This window comes from Lycium barbarum, chromosome 8, assembly GCF_019175385.1.
Source record: "Lycium barbarum isolate Lr01 chromosome 8, ASM1917538v2, whole genome shotgun sequence".
Taxonomy (NCBI): domain Eukaryota; kingdom Viridiplantae; phylum Streptophyta; class Magnoliopsida; order Solanales; family Solanaceae; genus Lycium; species Lycium barbarum.
The window spans coordinates 129886894-129904158 of NC_083344.1; the positions used below are offsets into that span (position 1 = coordinate 129886894).

At 34.6% G+C, this 17265-nt stretch overlaps 3 protein-coding genes across 5 annotated transcripts; all 3 read right to left on the reverse strand.

Moving 5' to 3' along the window:
* Positions 1-120: 120 nt before the first annotated feature.
* LOC132607422 (peptide chain release factor PrfB3, chloroplastic) lies at positions 121-5424 on the reverse strand. Of its 2 annotated transcripts, none has more exons than XM_060321381.1 (6): positions 5082-5424; positions 3569-3786; positions 3261-3461; positions 1938-2150; positions 1429-1573; positions 121-803 (listed from the first exon to the last, which is right to left on the reverse strand). In XM_060321381.1, the coding sequence occupies exons 1-6, from the start codon at positions 5251-5253 to the stop codon at positions 517-519; spliced, it is 1236 nt and encodes a 411-aa protein (XP_060177364.1). In that variant the 5' UTR covers positions 5254-5424; the 3' UTR covers positions 121-516. The 2 variants fall into 2 exon arrangements, with proteins under 2 accessions (XP_060177364.1, XP_060177365.1); XM_060321382.1 differs by lacking the exon at positions 5082-5424 and adding an exon at positions 4513-4699.
* Positions 5425-6241: 817 nt separating this feature from the next.
* On the reverse strand, positions 6242-9331 carry LOC132607424 (dihydroneopterin aldolase 1-like). 2 transcript variants are annotated; one of them, XM_060321384.1, is made up of 3 exons: positions 9181-9331; positions 8064-8256; positions 6242-6555 (listed from the first exon to the last, which is right to left on the reverse strand). In XM_060321384.1, the coding sequence occupies exons 2-3, from the start codon at positions 8249-8251 to the stop codon at positions 6351-6353; spliced, it is 393 nt and encodes a 130-aa protein (XP_060177367.1). In that variant the 5' UTR covers positions 8252-8256; positions 9181-9331; the 3' UTR covers positions 6242-6350. The 2 variants fall into 2 exon arrangements, with proteins under 2 accessions (XP_060177367.1, XP_060177366.1); XM_060321383.1 differs by having other exon boundaries at positions 8064-8269.
* A 2790-nt stretch (positions 9332-12121) lies between these two features.
* Positions 12122-14658, reverse strand: LOC132607425 (protein EARLY RESPONSIVE TO DEHYDRATION 15-like). Its single transcript, XM_060321385.1, has 3 exons — positions 14505-14658; positions 12783-13141; positions 12122-12524 (listed from the first exon to the last, which is right to left on the reverse strand). The coding sequence occupies exons 2-3, from the start codon at positions 13117-13119 to the stop codon at positions 12391-12393; spliced, it is 471 nt and encodes a 156-aa protein (XP_060177368.1). The 5' UTR covers positions 13120-13141; positions 14505-14658; the 3' UTR covers positions 12122-12390.
* Positions 14659-17265: the final 2607 nt, after the last annotated feature.

The following is a 17265-nucleotide window of genomic DNA, read 5'->3' on the forward strand; positions in this document are numbered from 1 at the left end:
GTTACCAGTTGGAAATCTGCTTTTTACCATAATATATTTCCGAGAACCTCTTTTGTTCTATGATGGCTATACATATCATTGAAAGTAATTAAGAATTGAGACACTTACTTCACAAGTCAGTGGCTGATGAAAGAAGATTTAAAAAAAAAATTAAAATTGAAATAAATCTCTTTTTTCCTACAATTACACTTGAGCAAAATTTTACAGATTTGTAGAGCACAGCTACTAAAGAAAAGTTACCGCCAACTTAAGAATACAAAACCTGAGAACAAGAGGAGCTGATTCTAACAAAAAACATGTCATACACAGTGGCATCATCTTGCTTTTCGAAATGGAGCAGTGACTGCTTCTCTCACCCACCCTTTTACCTTTATCTGCTCCTTTTCTATCGCAAAATCTCTCTTCTTTTCTATTTGTGGTGCGATAAGGGGTTGAAGAGGCACAAATCAGGCTGATCATTATAAGAATTCCAGAACTTGGATTCTTATGGATGAGATGACTGCAAAGCTATCTGGCTCATGGGATTTCATGCCGTCTACTATTGATGTGAGCACCAATAAATGGTTCAATATTTCCGTTCAAAACAGCAGTAAGGTCAGCCAATTGGACGCCTGTCTTTACATCTTCAACCAGTTTGTTTGGATGAAACGCATACCTCCTGACTACTTGGTTCCAACTACTAGAGATATCACTACTGATGATGCTAGCCAAGTCTGAGACTCCTTGCTCCATCATTACAATGAGAAGCTTTGCCTTTAAGCGATTCAGAGCCTTTAGCTTATTTGCAAACCGGCTTCTTTCACCTGCAAATCAATGGAATATTGGAATTTAAGACGGTATCTCCAGCACCTATCATAAATTGTCAACCACATAGTAGTATACAATCTATAATGGAATCTTGAAACGAAACCTTTTTTCCTCTGCCCCAAAACTTCAGGGAATGCTATCAACATTCAATCAACCAATTCTTTGAGTTCACTCAACAGTGGTATCATTAGTGACACACTTAAATATGGTGTGTACATGATTAAGATGATATATAACAACTAATATGTATTATATAGACTTATTATGTTCTATCGGGTGCCCCATAGACATTTAACTCGTTTGCTTGTTGAAAATGTACCCAATCCTGTAACTTGGAGACGAACCATAGAAGAAGTTTCCCTGAGATGTCATATCTCATACCCTTTGAGAACAGTGCTTCTTGACATATAATTCTTCAGTTCTGATATTGTTCTAATTTTCTTTGCCAATATTCAGATGCATAGACACATCAAATAGAATCTTCTTTATACACGTACATAAATAGAGAAGATTATATTGTGCATGTAGAAACCTTCAATAGATCATAGTGCAAAAACATTGAAGTAATATGAATCGCCCTACAGAGACAATGATACCCAACTCAAAACACCCAAAAATTACCTGTTGACCGGACTTGCAATCCTGTCGGAATGTGCTGAATGGTGAGTGAAGGCGACGTTGTGATTTCTAGATCATTTTCATCAATTTGGAGGTCAGGAGATGATTCAAGAAAAAGAGGAATAACATCAATAGCGGCAGCTCCGTCCTGTACAATCCATTAAGATTGACATGTAAATTTTGTCATTTTGATGAACATCTAACAAAATATAAGTAGCCAGATAGACCGTTGTGTTAATGTAAGGTACTTAATGATTGGTCAACAAACACGAAACATGTGTTGAATCATCATCCTTTATTAGTCAGTTAATACTTCAAAAGTTTAAAGTTCCTGTCTTCTCGATAGTTAAAATGTTCTCCACTTAAGAGGCCAACAAGGATATGCCTAATGACTCTCATAGAACACATAATTCAAAGGGTTGAGGAAGAAATAGGAAACCATTGGAATTTTATCATTAATATAATCAACTGATAGAGACAGGGGAGAACTAAATTTGTCCTTAGGTTCATACCTTTGAAAGATCAGATTTATTTTCAGAACTTCCACTCATGCAATGGATTCCTCTTTCCCCAGAAAGATATCCGTATGCCGATTTGAATTCTAACTCAATCATCGCATATTTAATACCGCTGCTCTCTGAATCTTGTTTCTCAACTATCCTCGCCTTATGACCTTGTTTCTCGGCCCATTTGATATACATTCTTGTGAGCTTTTCTGCCCAAATCTGGATCATAATTGGACAAGTACAATAGTTAGAAGTCTAATATACATATACTTACTTCCTTAAGTCAAAACAATAATATATACTTACTTCCTAATCTCAAGTATTCTCAACTATGAATAGCCGGCATCAGGTCTACAAAGTACTACCCCTTCTCTGAAATTCGGCCCATTTCCCTACCAATTTTCAATGTTTTCCATAAAAGAACAACTTTTTGGGAAATTCAGAATCATTTCCATATAAAATGAGATCTTTTTGGGAAAAGAATCCATGACGCAGATTGACTATTCACTTCATGGTTGAGATGAGTTTATAAGTGAGCAGTAATAAGGAGCAAGTGCACTGATAAAGTGATAATACATCTTTTTTACAGTTACAGATATAGCTTTTGAACACCGTAGATATACCCTCTAACTTCCTTACCAGTGTAATTAGTCAATGAACTGCCTTTCTTGCCACTAAATCCCAATGACAAAGCCAAAGCATATAACATTCTCTTCTAAAAGATATCATTAGATGTTAGCTATATGCATCCTATATTCTATTATCTATATTAGATCCCCTATCAATATAATTTCTTAACAGTGTGAGCGTTGCTGTAATTTCAAAGGTACCTCAATTTTAATCCAGCGGTTATGGCTTCATGTCTTTTTTTTTTTTTAATAACCATGGTGTCCGGGCCAGCTTGCGCATGCCTTGACTAATTCCGCGGGATACCTGCTACCTCCCACCAGCAACAGGCACGAGGTAACTCTTCTGGCCACCAAGGCTTAAACAGATACGAAGAAATCACTAATGTTTTTATCTCCGCTGGAATTTGATCCAGAGACCTTATGGTTCTCCTCCCACTTCATTGACTACTAGGCCACTCCCTTGGGTGCTAGGTACAGCTTCATGTCTTAGAAATAGTATCTCCGATACATGGGAGTAAAGCCACACCAATATGCAGGGAACTCATCACGAAAGTTCCACTTCTTATACCTACCTAATAGCATGTTTATACCTCGGAACACTCATTGACCAACTTTTTCACCTGAGATATATATGGGCCTTTCCTATTGACTTTGTAAATATATGTAGCAAGATAGCAAGAGATTACAGGTGAATGAATACCTCCGAGTAAACACCTTCGTTTCCAGATTCAATGGTGACACATGCTCCCTCCATATCATATGGCTCCCTCAGAAGTTTGGACATTTCATACTTATCTAATGTCTTATTCACATTGACACAAGCTGCATAGGCCTGCTTTAAAAACTCGTAGTTGATAGAATCCATTCCCGCCAGCTCGGTAATCAGCTTAGCTTCTTCAGCCTGCAGAATCATACTCAATGAAATAGAGTCAACTGACAGGCTTGAGTTTGATGGTTTTTCTTTTTAAGTCTTAAAAAAATAGGCGAAATATGCTGATAAAATGACACCTTGTATCTAAGGTCTTTGAGGGAATCAATGGCTTTAGCGCTCTCAGCTAATTGCACAAGGTCTTCATTTGATTTGGCTACATCATCCCACAAATCATATTCACGAATAATCTCTTCCTGTTTGAGGCGTCTTGCTTCTTCAAATTCTAGTGCTGTCGGTGCCAGCATTTCAGCACGGAGTACCAAATCTTCAATCTTCCTTTTCAAAGCGAATGTACCTGCATCATAAAACCATCAATACCACACAGTCCACTAAGCACTTGGAAAGGTTCTTTCTTTCAGTTAGCTGTTAGCCTCCTTATTTTTCTCACCCTCTCACACAGAGCTTTCTCTGTCTCCGTTCTCTCAACCACTAATCTTTGCACACTACTAGTACTACTACTACTACTACTACGTGTCAAACTTTGCACACTACTAATGCTCCAAATTTATCCTTCAACACCTTGCAAAAGTAATCTATAACCCAAAGGTTTTGAATTTTTCCAAGTACCACAACCTTCTAAAGTAACATCAACTAGGTGCTCAACTTAGCACTACCAAATATGAATTAGAAACCCACCGCCAGCAACCAAAAAAAAAAAAAAAAACTCACCTGCCACAAATAAAGAGCTAGAACTGTTTAAATGCATGACTATTTCATCTATAAACTGGGGTTAAAGCAAGGACATTTTTTTTAATGTCTACTACAATATTCCAAAACAGAAGCTCAAGATATATTGTTGAACTGGGTGACTGCATCATCTAAAAGCTGTTTAGAACAAAGACATTTAAATTTACCAAGTTTATAACACGTCCCCTCACTTATGAAACCTCTCTTTTTTCACATGAATTCAGAAATTTCAACATAAACTAAGCTACCACTTCATTTAAAAACTTAAGCGGTTAGAAACAAATACACTTTTTTATACTTATTTTATGTCTAAAACAATTACATAGAGACAAACCGAGCTCTTTGTAGAACCTGCTTTTGTCATCTATGTGCTGATTATTATTATGAGCTCTAATTCTTAAAGCAACTACTGTCATTGTTGAACTTCTGAAGCTCGAAGGAGAAGAAGAAGAAGAACAAGTAGTTTCTGTTAGTACAGAAAAAGGGCCAGTAACCATTTTAGCCATAGTAGTGGTGGTGGTGGATAAAATGTGTGAAGGTTTCTTGATTTTCCAAAAGCCTAGTTATATTTATTAAGTTTATAACACGTCCCCTCACTTATGAACCCATCTTTCCACATGAATGACCATGATACTGAATTCAGCATTTCAGCATAAACTAAGCTACCACTTCATTACAAACAACAATAACAAACCCAGTGTATTCCCATAAGTGGGGTCTGAGAAGTGTAGAGTGTACACAGACCTTGCCCATACCTTTATGAGGGGTAGGGAGGCTGTTTCCGATAGAGCCTCGGCTCGAGTAAGCTACCACTTCATTAACATTCAGAATAATACATTTTTATTAGTACTTAGTTTATGTCTAAAAGAAGAAGAAGAAGATGAACAGAGAAGGGATACATACCGAGCTCTTTGTAGAACCTGTTCTTGTCATCTATGTTTTGATTACTATGAGCTCGAATTCTCAAAGCAACTATCTTTGAGGTTCGGAGTGTCGAAGTAGAAGAAGAACAACAACAACAACAACAAGTAGCTTCTGTTAGTACAGAAAAAGGGTCAGCAACCATTTTAGCCATAGTAGTGGTGTGAAGAAGGTTTCTTGATTTTCCGGCAGCCGCCGAAGAACACGGGCTTTGGGAAGTAGGGGGAGTGGTGCAGGGGATGTGCACGTCCCACTTTCCTGTTGTTATATTTTCTATGGTGTATTGTTGGCGGTAATTTGTCGTCTTATTTCTTTCTGGAAAAGAAAAAAAAATGAATTCCCAAAATTATTGTCTTAAAATATAATTTCCTCTCCAGATATTTATACTGTATCATTTTCAAACAATTGACGCTATTCAGGTTTAAATTTTTACAAAAAAAAGGTATTCAAATGGGTATGTTTGGTACGAAGGAATTTTTCTCCTCGAAAATAAATATTGTTTCTGATTTATTTCCTTATTTTGTTAAAGTAATTGAAAAATATTATCTCAAAAACATTTGTATATAAGCAAATGTTACGACAATGGAGGGAGATGAGATGATTAAGTATGTTATGAGAGTAACTTTTACTTTGCTAATTATAATTTTCATTTCGTTAATTAATGGAGTACTAGATCTTGCTAATATTCAGTCATCATAAGGAAGTGACTCTGTGTTCTCTAGCAGTAATTTGCTTTCAATGAACTCCCTCCATAGTTTCTTCTTTGCTAGTTTCTTCTTTGCTCTAAAGAGAGCATTATTTTCAGTAAAATACTATATATGTATCTTCGAGAGATCTATATTCTTCCTCCTTTTGGTGGTATTACACATTCTTGACCTAGAGATCCCAATATAGTAATTGTTTTTGTCAACTTTCTTATCCAGCTAAAAGGAAATTTGCTATGAATACTTCAACAATCTGTGTATTCTTGTTTAGGGCAATAGGTCACAGGCTCGATCTATGGAATCAACCATGATGTTTGCGTCAACGAAGGTTGCCAGCATACCCCCTCAAGGTGTGGCCTTTCCCCGAATCTACGTGGAATGCTTCGTGCACCTGACTGCCCTTTTTCTTTGGGCAGCGAGTGTCACTGCAGAAGTGTGTAACAGGACAGAACTAACAACATATAAAATTAAGCATCAATGACAAATAATTTCGACGCCCAAGTTGTCAACAGAAATTTAAATTTGCAAGTGATACAAGCAATAAGTCTCAGATTTGAACAGCAACATCTCTGTGTCTAATAATCTCGACGCCCAAGTAGTCAACAAGCCCTTGGACGGCCACATGAGGCTTCCCAACTTGAACACGAACAGCAGATACCAGGGGATACTTGGTGAGGGTTGTAGATGCAATGAGTTGAGCCACAGATTCTAGCAGATTTTTAGGTGGCCCCTCCATAACCTCTTTCACTATTCTGCCAAATCCACAGATTAAAATGATAGTATCAGTGAATGATCAACGCCAAAACAAGCATATGAACCTAGCTAGTAAATCGATCCGCAAAATGTTTATTCTCAAAAAGTGACAAGACAAGAAAATCAACTGCAACTAAACTGTCTAGAGATTTCAGTTGAGTAATCAGGATGCAGCAGGCAATAAAAAAAGATAAAGTTACTCGCTTCATTTTTAAATGGATCTTTTTGTAAGTGACATTCAATTGCATTTTTGCCATCCATATTCTAAATAGCTGGCAAAAGCTCCAAAAGGCCATGAAGGTGACTACCTTATTCTACAAAATTTCCCGTTAAAAGAGATCATGGGATGGCTAATCCTTCTTTGTCCTTATTCTACACGATTTCACTTCACAATTTTCCGTCCAATGGAAGAAAGTAACTCTCATTCTCAAAAGGTTGGGAGTAATAAAAACGCGAAATTCTTGTTTTCTTTTTACCTTTTTTTTCTCCCTATAAACAGAACAAAATGAACTGTGCTAGAAGAACCAATTGTCCATGTGTGGCAGCTCCAATAGAAAATCAAGGAGGGATGTGAAAGGAAACACGTAAGAACTCAAACCAGTTGTAGCATCTGCAAGGTACATCATATAGCCGTCTTAGCATCTACTCAAGAAAAAATGTGACCTTTCACAATCAGAAGGCCTAGTTGAAAAATAGTTTTATGACTTGTGCCCAAGTAAATCACGATATGTCTTTAAGTTATTAGCAGGATAAGGTTCCAATCTTGTTCCTAGTTCTCAACATAGAAATTGATGTCGCTTTCTTCTTACTTCATTTAATATAGTTGACAAAAGTAAAAGACTGAATTGGCTGGAGGAGGCCTGCAGTAAGTTGTCACGCAAAGAGAGAATATTACGTCCTAATAAATACTGCATTCTGTTAATCATTTTTCTCTTTCCATGAGCGGATAAACATTATGCAAAACCAAATATAATCACCGCACAGAATTCCAACATTTTTGCTACTCATTGTGACACTTTCACATTACCTATCTTAAGAATCAAAATTTCAACTAACTGCAAAGTGAACTCTTCTAAGATAAATAATAATAAGGCAACAGTCCAATTTGGCCTCAAGAAAGTAGAGGATTGAAAGCACTTCCTGCAATGACTTCAAATTCCAATGTCTGATGGAATATTCAAGAAATCACATAGCAACAAGAATTTGCTTCAGCGTGTTATGGGAGATGTTTAAATTTAGTCAAAATTGGGGTCTCATCTAGTTCTACACTTCTACTCATCTCTTTCAGTTTAGCTTTGGTGAGACTGCTCAATCCCCGTTTATTTTCTATTCTATCTGGTGAAAAGAAATATCAATTAAACTGACCTCGTGAGCGATAGGACCCTGTTACTTAAATGTTGAAGATATTACACAACTTTCATCTACTAAGCTATGAAATCAAGTTCTTTATGTTTCCATCTCAACCCTCAAAAATGCAAAAATGAACAAAATCGAAAGCATCACTCACCGGTATATATCAGTATAACTTAGAGTATCCGACAAGCAGTCAGATTCACCAGCAGCTCGAAGATCCATCCAAGCATCAACATCTACCAGGAACTTCTGACCAAGTTTCCTTTCTTCTTGCTTCACCCCATGGTATCCGTGAAACTTTAAACCCCTCAGCACAAGCTTGTCTCCTTTTGGTATGTCCATGTGACCTGCCAGAATCCTCTTAAATATAGCAAAATGAATGTCAAACTTGACATCTGATATAGGTCTAACTCAAACCCTAAAGCTAGCTCATGAGGTGAGAACTGCCCAAAATCACATAAGGAGTCAGATAATCTATATTCCTACCGATATGGGAACTCAACACCCCCGCACACCCAGGACTAGCTATCTGGAGCATGGAAAACATATAAGAAAACATATAAGATAGGGGCCTACAATAGGTAAACCATGAATTCGGAAGAGCTTAACTCTACTACCATCATAAGAAAACGGACATTACGCGTAGCTCAATCCCAAATGTCAACTCATGAGGTGTGGATTTCCCAAGACCATTTAAAGAAGCAAATAATCTACATCCCTACCTATGTGCGAACTCAACAACATCTCATTATAATAATTTTTCCTTTTAAACTAAGGCAACTTGTGAAACCATGGGAATTTCATTTCTCACTTCCTATCAAATTAAAGACGAATTTGAAATAGATGCAGCTTGCAATAATTTTGGCCCCCATGGGATACTTACTATCTCTTGCAATTACATTCTGGAAAAAAAAAAAAAAAAAAAAAGCTTTTGTTTGGTCCTTAAATTTTAACCAATACATCTGACAGGCAAAGATTCTACCTTTACATGCTTATATATCAAATATAATTGAACCCCCCACTTTAACCAACTTTTTCTTGGACCATTAAAAGATTTCAGAGACCCAAATTATTTAAGAATAAGACCAAATTTGCTGTACATTTAGTTCTTATGCAGTTATAAAGATTGTAACTTGACATGCCTATATATCAAAATCTCTATTGAAACTAACTTCAACCAAGTTTTTCTTGAACGATTAAAAGATCTCAGAGTCCCAAATTATCAAGTAATAGGAATAAATGATGATAAAGGAAAAAACTTTAGCACTTACCGCTACAAGTGGTTTACGGTCGGCGAACAGCCACAAATCTGCTAATCTGACTAAATTTGATTGGAAATTTCGAGCTTTCCCAATATGGAAAATGACTCCACAAATACAACTCTCATTTTTATATTTTAACTGATTTTTTCCGTATGGTGTGTCTTAGAGCCCGTTTGGATGCTGTTTTCAGTTTTTTTTTTTTTTTTTTTTAGTGTTTGGCAGCTTAAAGTTATTTTGTGTTTAAAATAAGCTTAAAAAAATAATTGAGCCTATTTGATTTAACTTATCTAAAGCAAAACAGCTTATAAATAAATAAATAAAAAGTTAGACTACCCCAATTTATTTATTTTTAGCTTATAAGCTGTTTGCAGCTTATAGGCATAAGCTCATCCAAACAGGCTCTTATTTACACATTTTCAATAGGCGTTTGGACATGCGGTTTGACATCATAACATGAAATGACGTTTGGATATATATTTCATCTCATGATTTTAAATTATGATTTAAAACCCCTAATCATCCAAAAAAACATATTTTGAGGTTTCAAAAATTTTAAATATAAAACTTAATTCATAAATTTATATTACATTAAAAAAACTCATAAGTTGGTAAATATTTTTAACAATTACTCTCATCGATCATTTACCAACTTCATTAATTTTCACCAACCTTTATTTATGTCTATCATGTGGGAGGATTATATTAAAAAGTAGTTACATTACTATTCATGTTAAATTTTCATTTTTATTGAATTAAAATTTGATCAATTGATGTTGTATTTTTTAGAAAGGCCTTCTAGTAGCGTATTAATTTTGTTATGAACTATGACTTGCTCATTTGATAAGATTGTATAAGAATTGAGAATGTTTTGATAGTTTTCACAATTTATAGGTTTTTATGTCTATAAGAGAAAATACAACTTAAAGATATTCAAATTACATGTCCAAATATAATTTCAAACCATGTCCACATGGCTCCATAGTGTTATTTTTTGTTATCATTTCACATAGTTTCAAACCACTATGTATTGAAATGTTATAAAATTATACTTTTAGAATACTAATACGCTTACAATAACAATTACAACTCAAGCTCAAAGCGGAGCTAGGTAGGCTCCAACGGGCCTAAACCTTTAGCGAAAAATTACAGTATATATATAAGGTTAAAATTAATTTGTTATGTACATAGAGCAGAAGTTTAACCCCTTTGGCTTTTCTTGTATTTACTTCTTTCATATTTTTTAATCTTCTAGGTGAAAATTCTGACTTTGCTACTGCAGACTACTATAATTTTTTAGCAAATTTGTTTTGTTTTTGCCCTTGTTTCTGACGGAACTCCATGGTGAACTAGAAAATTTTAAACCCACTAAGTTTTGGGCCAACTGATTTTGTAGTCTCTTATAGTTTATTCTTATGTCGTTTTATTGGAGATTTTCATTTTCACATATAAAAAAATTAAAAATAACACACAATGTATCTAAAAGGTCATTTTCTTCCGTTTAATATTGTAAGCGACCATTATTGAAAGAGACCATTTTTCCTTTCAAGATATTTTGAGAAATGACCCTAATTTATGTTTCTATTTTTTATCACGTTTTAATTACCATGCCTTATATTGTATGCGATCAAATTATTAAGCTGTAATCATTTAAAATTTGCTTTGCTTTCTAAGAACTAGCATCACTTTCACGTGCTGCATTAGTACACTGAATTCAGAACTAAAAGCAGTTCAAAAAAAACAAAAAAAAGAATTCAGACCCATAAAGCGAATTTTCCACTAGCACTAGGTCCAACACGCAAGTGGACTATGCACCTAATCATACTGTAACGACACCAGCGGAGCTTTCCATATTATAGTAGGAGTATAGTAGATTTCTCAATTAAACAATCAAGAACTTGCAAAAGGAATTGGAATCAGTCTTATGAGTTATTAATACTACATGATTATTGAAAGGGGTCTACATCTTATACTCAAAGTATACATTTTTTTGTTATATTATTCGTGTTTTTAAGCTTCTTATTACGGGTTACTTACTTGATTTTTTAGATTATCAGATCATAACACTTATTTTAATTTATAATTACATAACTTAACATGCTGGATAGTTTCATTATAGTATTATTCTCATACTATCTTATTTTTCTATTTTTGGTATTGTCATTGCTTATCATATTATTTGTTGTTGCTTCCTCTTCTCCATTGTTTCAGCATGGCTTCTGCTTTACGTATTTAATTTTTGATATGTTTTACTTGAGAAGATGGCCTATCATAGACAACCTCTCTACCTTCTCATGATCGGGGTAAAGTTGCCATACACCATTCTCCCCAAATCTCACTGGGATTACTGGGTATGTTGTAATTATATAAAATTATGCTCTATAATGCACTGTTTGTTCTAAGAACTGACTTTTCCCTCTTGTTATCTCAATTTAATGGCTGAGGTTGGCCAAACCACAGGTTATCCATTGAAAAGAATCGTCTTAGAAGTGTTTGAATTGATGGAAAAGGTTTATTAAGAGAATATTCTTTTATTTCATTATGATAAGGAATGGAACTGACCGGTGCATGAAACACACACACACACTTGCGTCGAGTGCATCTTTTACTACTTTTATGATGTTGATAACTTGGCCACGGAAGTAACGCAACTTTTGGACGAACATACAGACAAGGCATCATATTGCACCAATTTTGGCTGTCGATGTCACATTTAATAAGATCATGCTATCTTGAAACACTATAACTCTAGATCTTCAATTTGCCTCTATATTCCAGCCATATACTGGAAATGAAAAAGGAAGTGAGGGATGCATCACTTAGTTTACTATGATTGAAATATCTCCTCCTAACGGTTAGGAGTACAATGTCGGGTCTAAATCTCTATTATCGACAAAAACAGCAGGGGAAGGGAAGAAGCAAATTATATTTTCATCATTGCTAAGAGGAGAAATGAAACTTAAAAAACTGCTCCGTTTTTTCAACTTATGTTCAACTGGTTTTTACACATTTTTTTGTTCCTTTTACGGTTTTTACAAAGTTAAGCTAAAGAAATGATATCAGATTATGAACAAGGCTAGATACAAGAGTGCCACCTACCTTGCTCTATACAAAAGGTTACATGAAAAAACTAAAAACTTGATGCTTTCTAAACCACAGCTTGTCTATAGTAGCTGCAAACTAAGAACTGACTTCCTGAAGACAGACCAAGAGACTAGCGATTCAGCGAGGCTGCTGGATGCTGCGGAAGCTGTTCCGCGGACTCACCATCTTAGCTGGCTTCTCAAAGTATTTGGGTGGCCCAATGGGTGATCTTGGTGAACTCAATGTTCTCATCAGTGCATCAGAGGGTAAACCTGTTATCAAGGGGTATAAGAATTAACACTAATAACCATTGTAGACGCTAAAAATCATCAAAACTAAGATCAGGCCTGCAGGAATCCCCTTTGCCTTATAGCTTTTGTAGTGTAAAGATCTAATGACTAAGGGGGCTTCACTTTCTTCAGAAAGGTTCCGTTCTGGAACTTCAGTAAACCGTGCAAACATAACGTTTATTTGTGCTAACTGTAGGTTATTACAAGAAATAGATAGAATGGGAGAAATTGTGTGCATACCATATTGTGGTATCCCATTGACACCATAAAGAGATGACTTAATTCCTTGTTGCCCACTTTGGGATGATTGGAGAAATTCCTCATACTGAGCTTCCATGTTCAAGATATCTTCATCGACATCGAGATCAATATTTTCAGGAAGCAAATCAGCAACATCGTTACCAGCACCATATTCCTCTCCCTGATTCTGGCTCATCCAATAGTCATGGAACCATGTTGATGTTTTCACCAATTTCCACCATTCTGGTGAAAAATCCTCCACCTGGCGCACATATGAAGGAACGAAGAGGGGCGCATTTGGATTCAATGTTGACCTTCCTCCAGAAACTAATGCCATAATGCTTTTTCAAAATTGCTACCTGGAAAAAAAAAAGACGTTAGGGCATGAACACCAAATATGACCACATAATATAACAAGTTTCACCTCAAACATTCATTAAATCATTCATAGAATTGAAATAGAATTTTTTCCTCACCTAATAGCCTCCAACATAAACAATCAGGTTCCAATACATAAACCAGGTTCATGAGCAAACGTATCAAAATAAGCAAATTCAACAAAACCATAGAGTCTAAAGACACGTATAGATGCAAGGTTTCGGTAACCTGGACCCTAATTGCAATCATTTTGATAAAAAAAGAAACTTTTGCAATAAGTTTGCACCCAATTCCGCACAGGAGTAACCAACACAAAATTGGTTATAGAGCAAAACTTAATTGAAGCCACATGGAGAATAAGTAACAAACTAATACATCACAATTAACAAACTTGCTGATACAATTGCATAACATACAATTTTTTTTATTTTTTTTTGATTGAGCACCGGGTGTCCGAGGCTCTTTGAGCCCCGACTAATCCCGGAGGTGCACAGGCCCTCAGGGGTTGGCCTGGTGGCAATTGGCTTGAGCCTTGGGGTGCTCCCTTCAAGGTCTCAAGTTCGAAACCCACTGGGTGCAAACAATTTCTGAGGGCCATCGGACTGAGTAAAACCCTGAATTACCCGTGATGCACTTGCGGGAAACTCCTTCATAAATCTCATCTTTCTAGTGCCAAACATGCTCCTCCATCATTCTTTTCAGATTAACTCATAAATACTAACCTCATTTTCTCAAGAACCTCCAATCCTTAAACAGATCTACTCAAATCTTTACCGTTTCATCATCAAAATAAGCGCACTATTGACTCAAATTGACTACAGAAATCTATCTAAAACAACAAAATCAACAGCACATACCGCAATTTTTTAGATATACTCATCTATCACCATATATAATTTAAAACACGATATTGACTCAAATTGACTACATAAATAAATCCATAAAAAACAACTAGATCAATAGCACATATCGTAATTTCTAGATTATATTCATCTATCCGCATATATTAGTTTATTAAAACAAAAACATACAACTAATCAACTAAATAAATTATTTTTTTGAAGAAAAAAAATTTTCAAACTTGAAACAATTCAGCAGATCGTTATTGACTACAAAAAACCATCAAAAACAACGAAATAAACATCACATATCACAATAGATCGCAATTTCTAGATATACCAATCAAACAGTATATATATAGTTCATCAAAACAACAAGCAAACAACAAATCAACGAAATAAAAACAATTACAAGCGAAAGCAAATTCAAATTCAAATTTGAAATGATTCAACAGATCTACAGATCAAAAGCGTAAAAAGTAGAAAATTGAACACTTTAAAGTACCTTTGAAAGATTTTTTTTTGTTGATTTCGTACACGTATGAATTCTTATCCTCAGCTGAGGTCTTCTATTTATAGGCGAGAGAGTACCAAGCTTGGTAGCTTTGGAACCGAACCTCAGTTTCGGATAACACCAAGGCCAGGCGGCTCGGTTATTAAGGTCAATAAAGTAATTCACGGGGGCTCAATTTTTTTGGGGCTTATATATAAACTATTGCTTTAACCGAAAGAAGTTTTAATTGATAAAATCTTATCTAAGGTTAGTAATATCTCAAGAAAGACTTAATAGATTAGATATATTATTAATTAAAAAGAATTTTTAGCATAAATGGACTATAAAATAGTAATTAATGATTTTGTATCTGAAAAAGTTAGAAAAGCAGACGTTAAATAAAAATATGAAAAGGTCTTTTGGCGATAATGGCCCAAATGAGGGTAGCATAGTAAATTTACATGGGTGTCTAAGACAAGTTTAATAATTTATACTTAGTTAATATCATTTCTATCCTTTCCTTCTAAAATTTATCTTAATTTAAAATTGTATATGTAAAGATTATGAAGGTCTTTTTATAGGTGTGGTCAAATTGGTGTGATAGTTTAGCAGCTCTCATAAAAATATATATGACGATTTTTTCTTTAAAAAAATTAAAATTTCTGTTTGAAGTTTGACTTTAGGCCCCAATGTTATTAAAACGGCTTGACTAAGGCAGCCCACTGATTGACCTTCGAGAAGACTCAAATTGTACCAATTAAAATATGCCAGATATTCTTTATAGCCAATCAGATATTCTTCATAGTCAACCGGCTACCTCCGGTCAAGTTTCCATAAACCGGTTTATCCCCAGTAAACCGATCTAATTGTCAATTACTCAGTAGTAGATATCATATCATCTAATACAACCTTTTTCTTACATTGTATCTTATTTTTAGATATAAGTTTGCATTGCTTTCAAGGATTTATATGTTTTCGCAGACAATTTCTTTTATATGATTTTACATTTACTCCGATTTTTTTTTAACACCTTCATTTATCATGATTTCACATTTATGTGTCGGTACGTCTTCAACTATACTATTTCAAACTGCCTTTTCTAATTTTATCATCAATATATGCTACTAGCACCTTCTGGTGAATGTTAATCTTATTTAATCTTATAAGCATTTGTATCTTTACAACACTCATCTTGCGGATTATTAGATTTTTGTTGTCCAACATTCACTAACATACATCATTATCGGTTTTATAGTTGTTCTAGAGAACTTATCTTTCACTTTAGTAGCCATCGAGCTTTACTTATATAAGTAACTCAAGCTTAAGTATCTAAATTATTTCCATTTATTATCGTAATCCCGTTTAGTCTAGCCTTTACTTCGAGCTTGTATGTTGACTACATTTTCAGTTCTTATATTCCGTCTTACTTAAAATCTTTTATAATCGACATGAACTAAATTTAAGTTAAGCGCATCTTTCTAGATCAACAAATCTTAAAATATTTTGTGCTAGTTTAAATATTTATTACTCTCGGCTTAACCTTTGACAAGACAAAAACTCCCTCCGGAACAAAAAAAAGAGTCAATTTAGTCATTTACACACCTCTTAAGAAAATATTAACTCCTAGACAAAAATAGATAATTTGACTAAACTACTCCCAATTAAATAGGCATTGAGATTTAATCATATAACACTTAATAGGGGCAAATATGAAAAAATAAAGTTAATTCTTTCTTGATTTGCTAAGTAAACTCTTTTTTTTATCTAAAAAAAAAATGCTAAGTGGATTCTTTTTTTTATCCGGAGGGAGTAATATTTAGCCTGACATGAATTATAGAGTTTGAAACATATTACATGACTAAGCCCCCGTTAGGCCATAAGAATTATTCACTTTATTCCGGAAATTTTTTTCAATTTTTTTCGGAATCAACATTTGGCCATTAGAATTCCGAATACAACTTGAAGTTGTATTCCGGAATACCAAAAACTTGTTTTTAAAAAAAAATTATTTTTTTCACTTTTTTACAACTATATTTACCAAAAACTACAATTTTAAAAATTATAACTAAATATAACTCCAACTCTAAAATTTAAAAAAAAAATGAATTTATTTTTTGTATCTATGGACAAACAGGGCTTAAAGCTATCACTAGTTCAGAATTGGATTGGGTTTTTCATACGCGGTGTCAATCCACCGGCTACAGACAAGCAGACAAAACAAGCAGCCAGTAAAGTGATAAAAAGCGCGTATACAGACAGGTGTTCATAATTGACTTGGCAAGGAACCAATTGTTACGGTGATTGAGCTTTTTCATTATTGTTTTATGATCAACGGTTGATAGATGAGACCGTTTTGATCCAACGCTGGAGAATGGTTGGAGTAGTTATGATGATGTATTCAAAATGAATGGTCTCATTGTCTCAAATCCACTATAATTCGCGTTGTGCACATGGCTTAGTTGGTCGGTGTACGGTGTACCAGAAATTCCAATGAAATGACTTGTTTATTGGTTTCCTTTTACTGATTGATGTTATAATTTAGGTTGATCCATTATTGAAAATATTATTTTATAAAGTATATATATAGAGATATGTATTGTCTAATACTTACGTATAGAAAGGCATGAGACCATACCTTTTTATCTTTTAGATATTGTTGTATTATAAAAAGATAAAGAAACTACATGCCTATGTCACGTCCTTAGTCTTCAACTAAACGCACGTGCGGCACTTGACAACTCGCTCACATTCTTGCATAATTTGCTCACGATCT

Excerpts from the sequence above, each read along its gene's own strand:
- LOC132607422 (XM_060321381.1), bottom strand. The coding sequence starts at position 5,253 with ATGGCTAAAATGGTTGCTGACCCTTTTTCTGTACTAACAGAAGCTACT. Across the intron at positions 3,787-5,081 it reads CAGGTTCTACAAAGAGCTCG|GTACATTCGCTTTGAAAAGG; the intron begins GTATGTATCCCT and ends TTTATGATGCAG. Across the intron at positions 1,574-1,937 it reads ATAAATCTGATCTTTCAAAG|GACGGAGCTGCCGCTATTGA; the intron begins GTATGAACCTAA and ends TGGATTGTACAG.
- LOC132607424 (XM_060321384.1), bottom strand. The coding sequence starts at position 8,251 with ATGGACATACCAAAAGGAGACAAGCTTGTGCTGAGGGGTTTAAAGTTT. Across the intron at positions 6,556-8,063 it reads AGTTATACTGATATATACCG|AATAGTGAAAGAGGTTATGG; the intron begins GTGAGTGATGCT and ends TGGATTTGGCAG.
- LOC132607425 (XM_060321385.1), bottom strand. The coding sequence starts at position 13,119 with ATGGCATTAGTTTCTGGAGGAAGGTCAACATTGAATCCAAATGCGCCC. Across the intron at positions 12,525-12,782 it reads CAATGGGATACCACAATATG|GTTTACCCTCTGATGCACTG; the intron begins GTATGCACACAA and ends CCTTGATAACAG.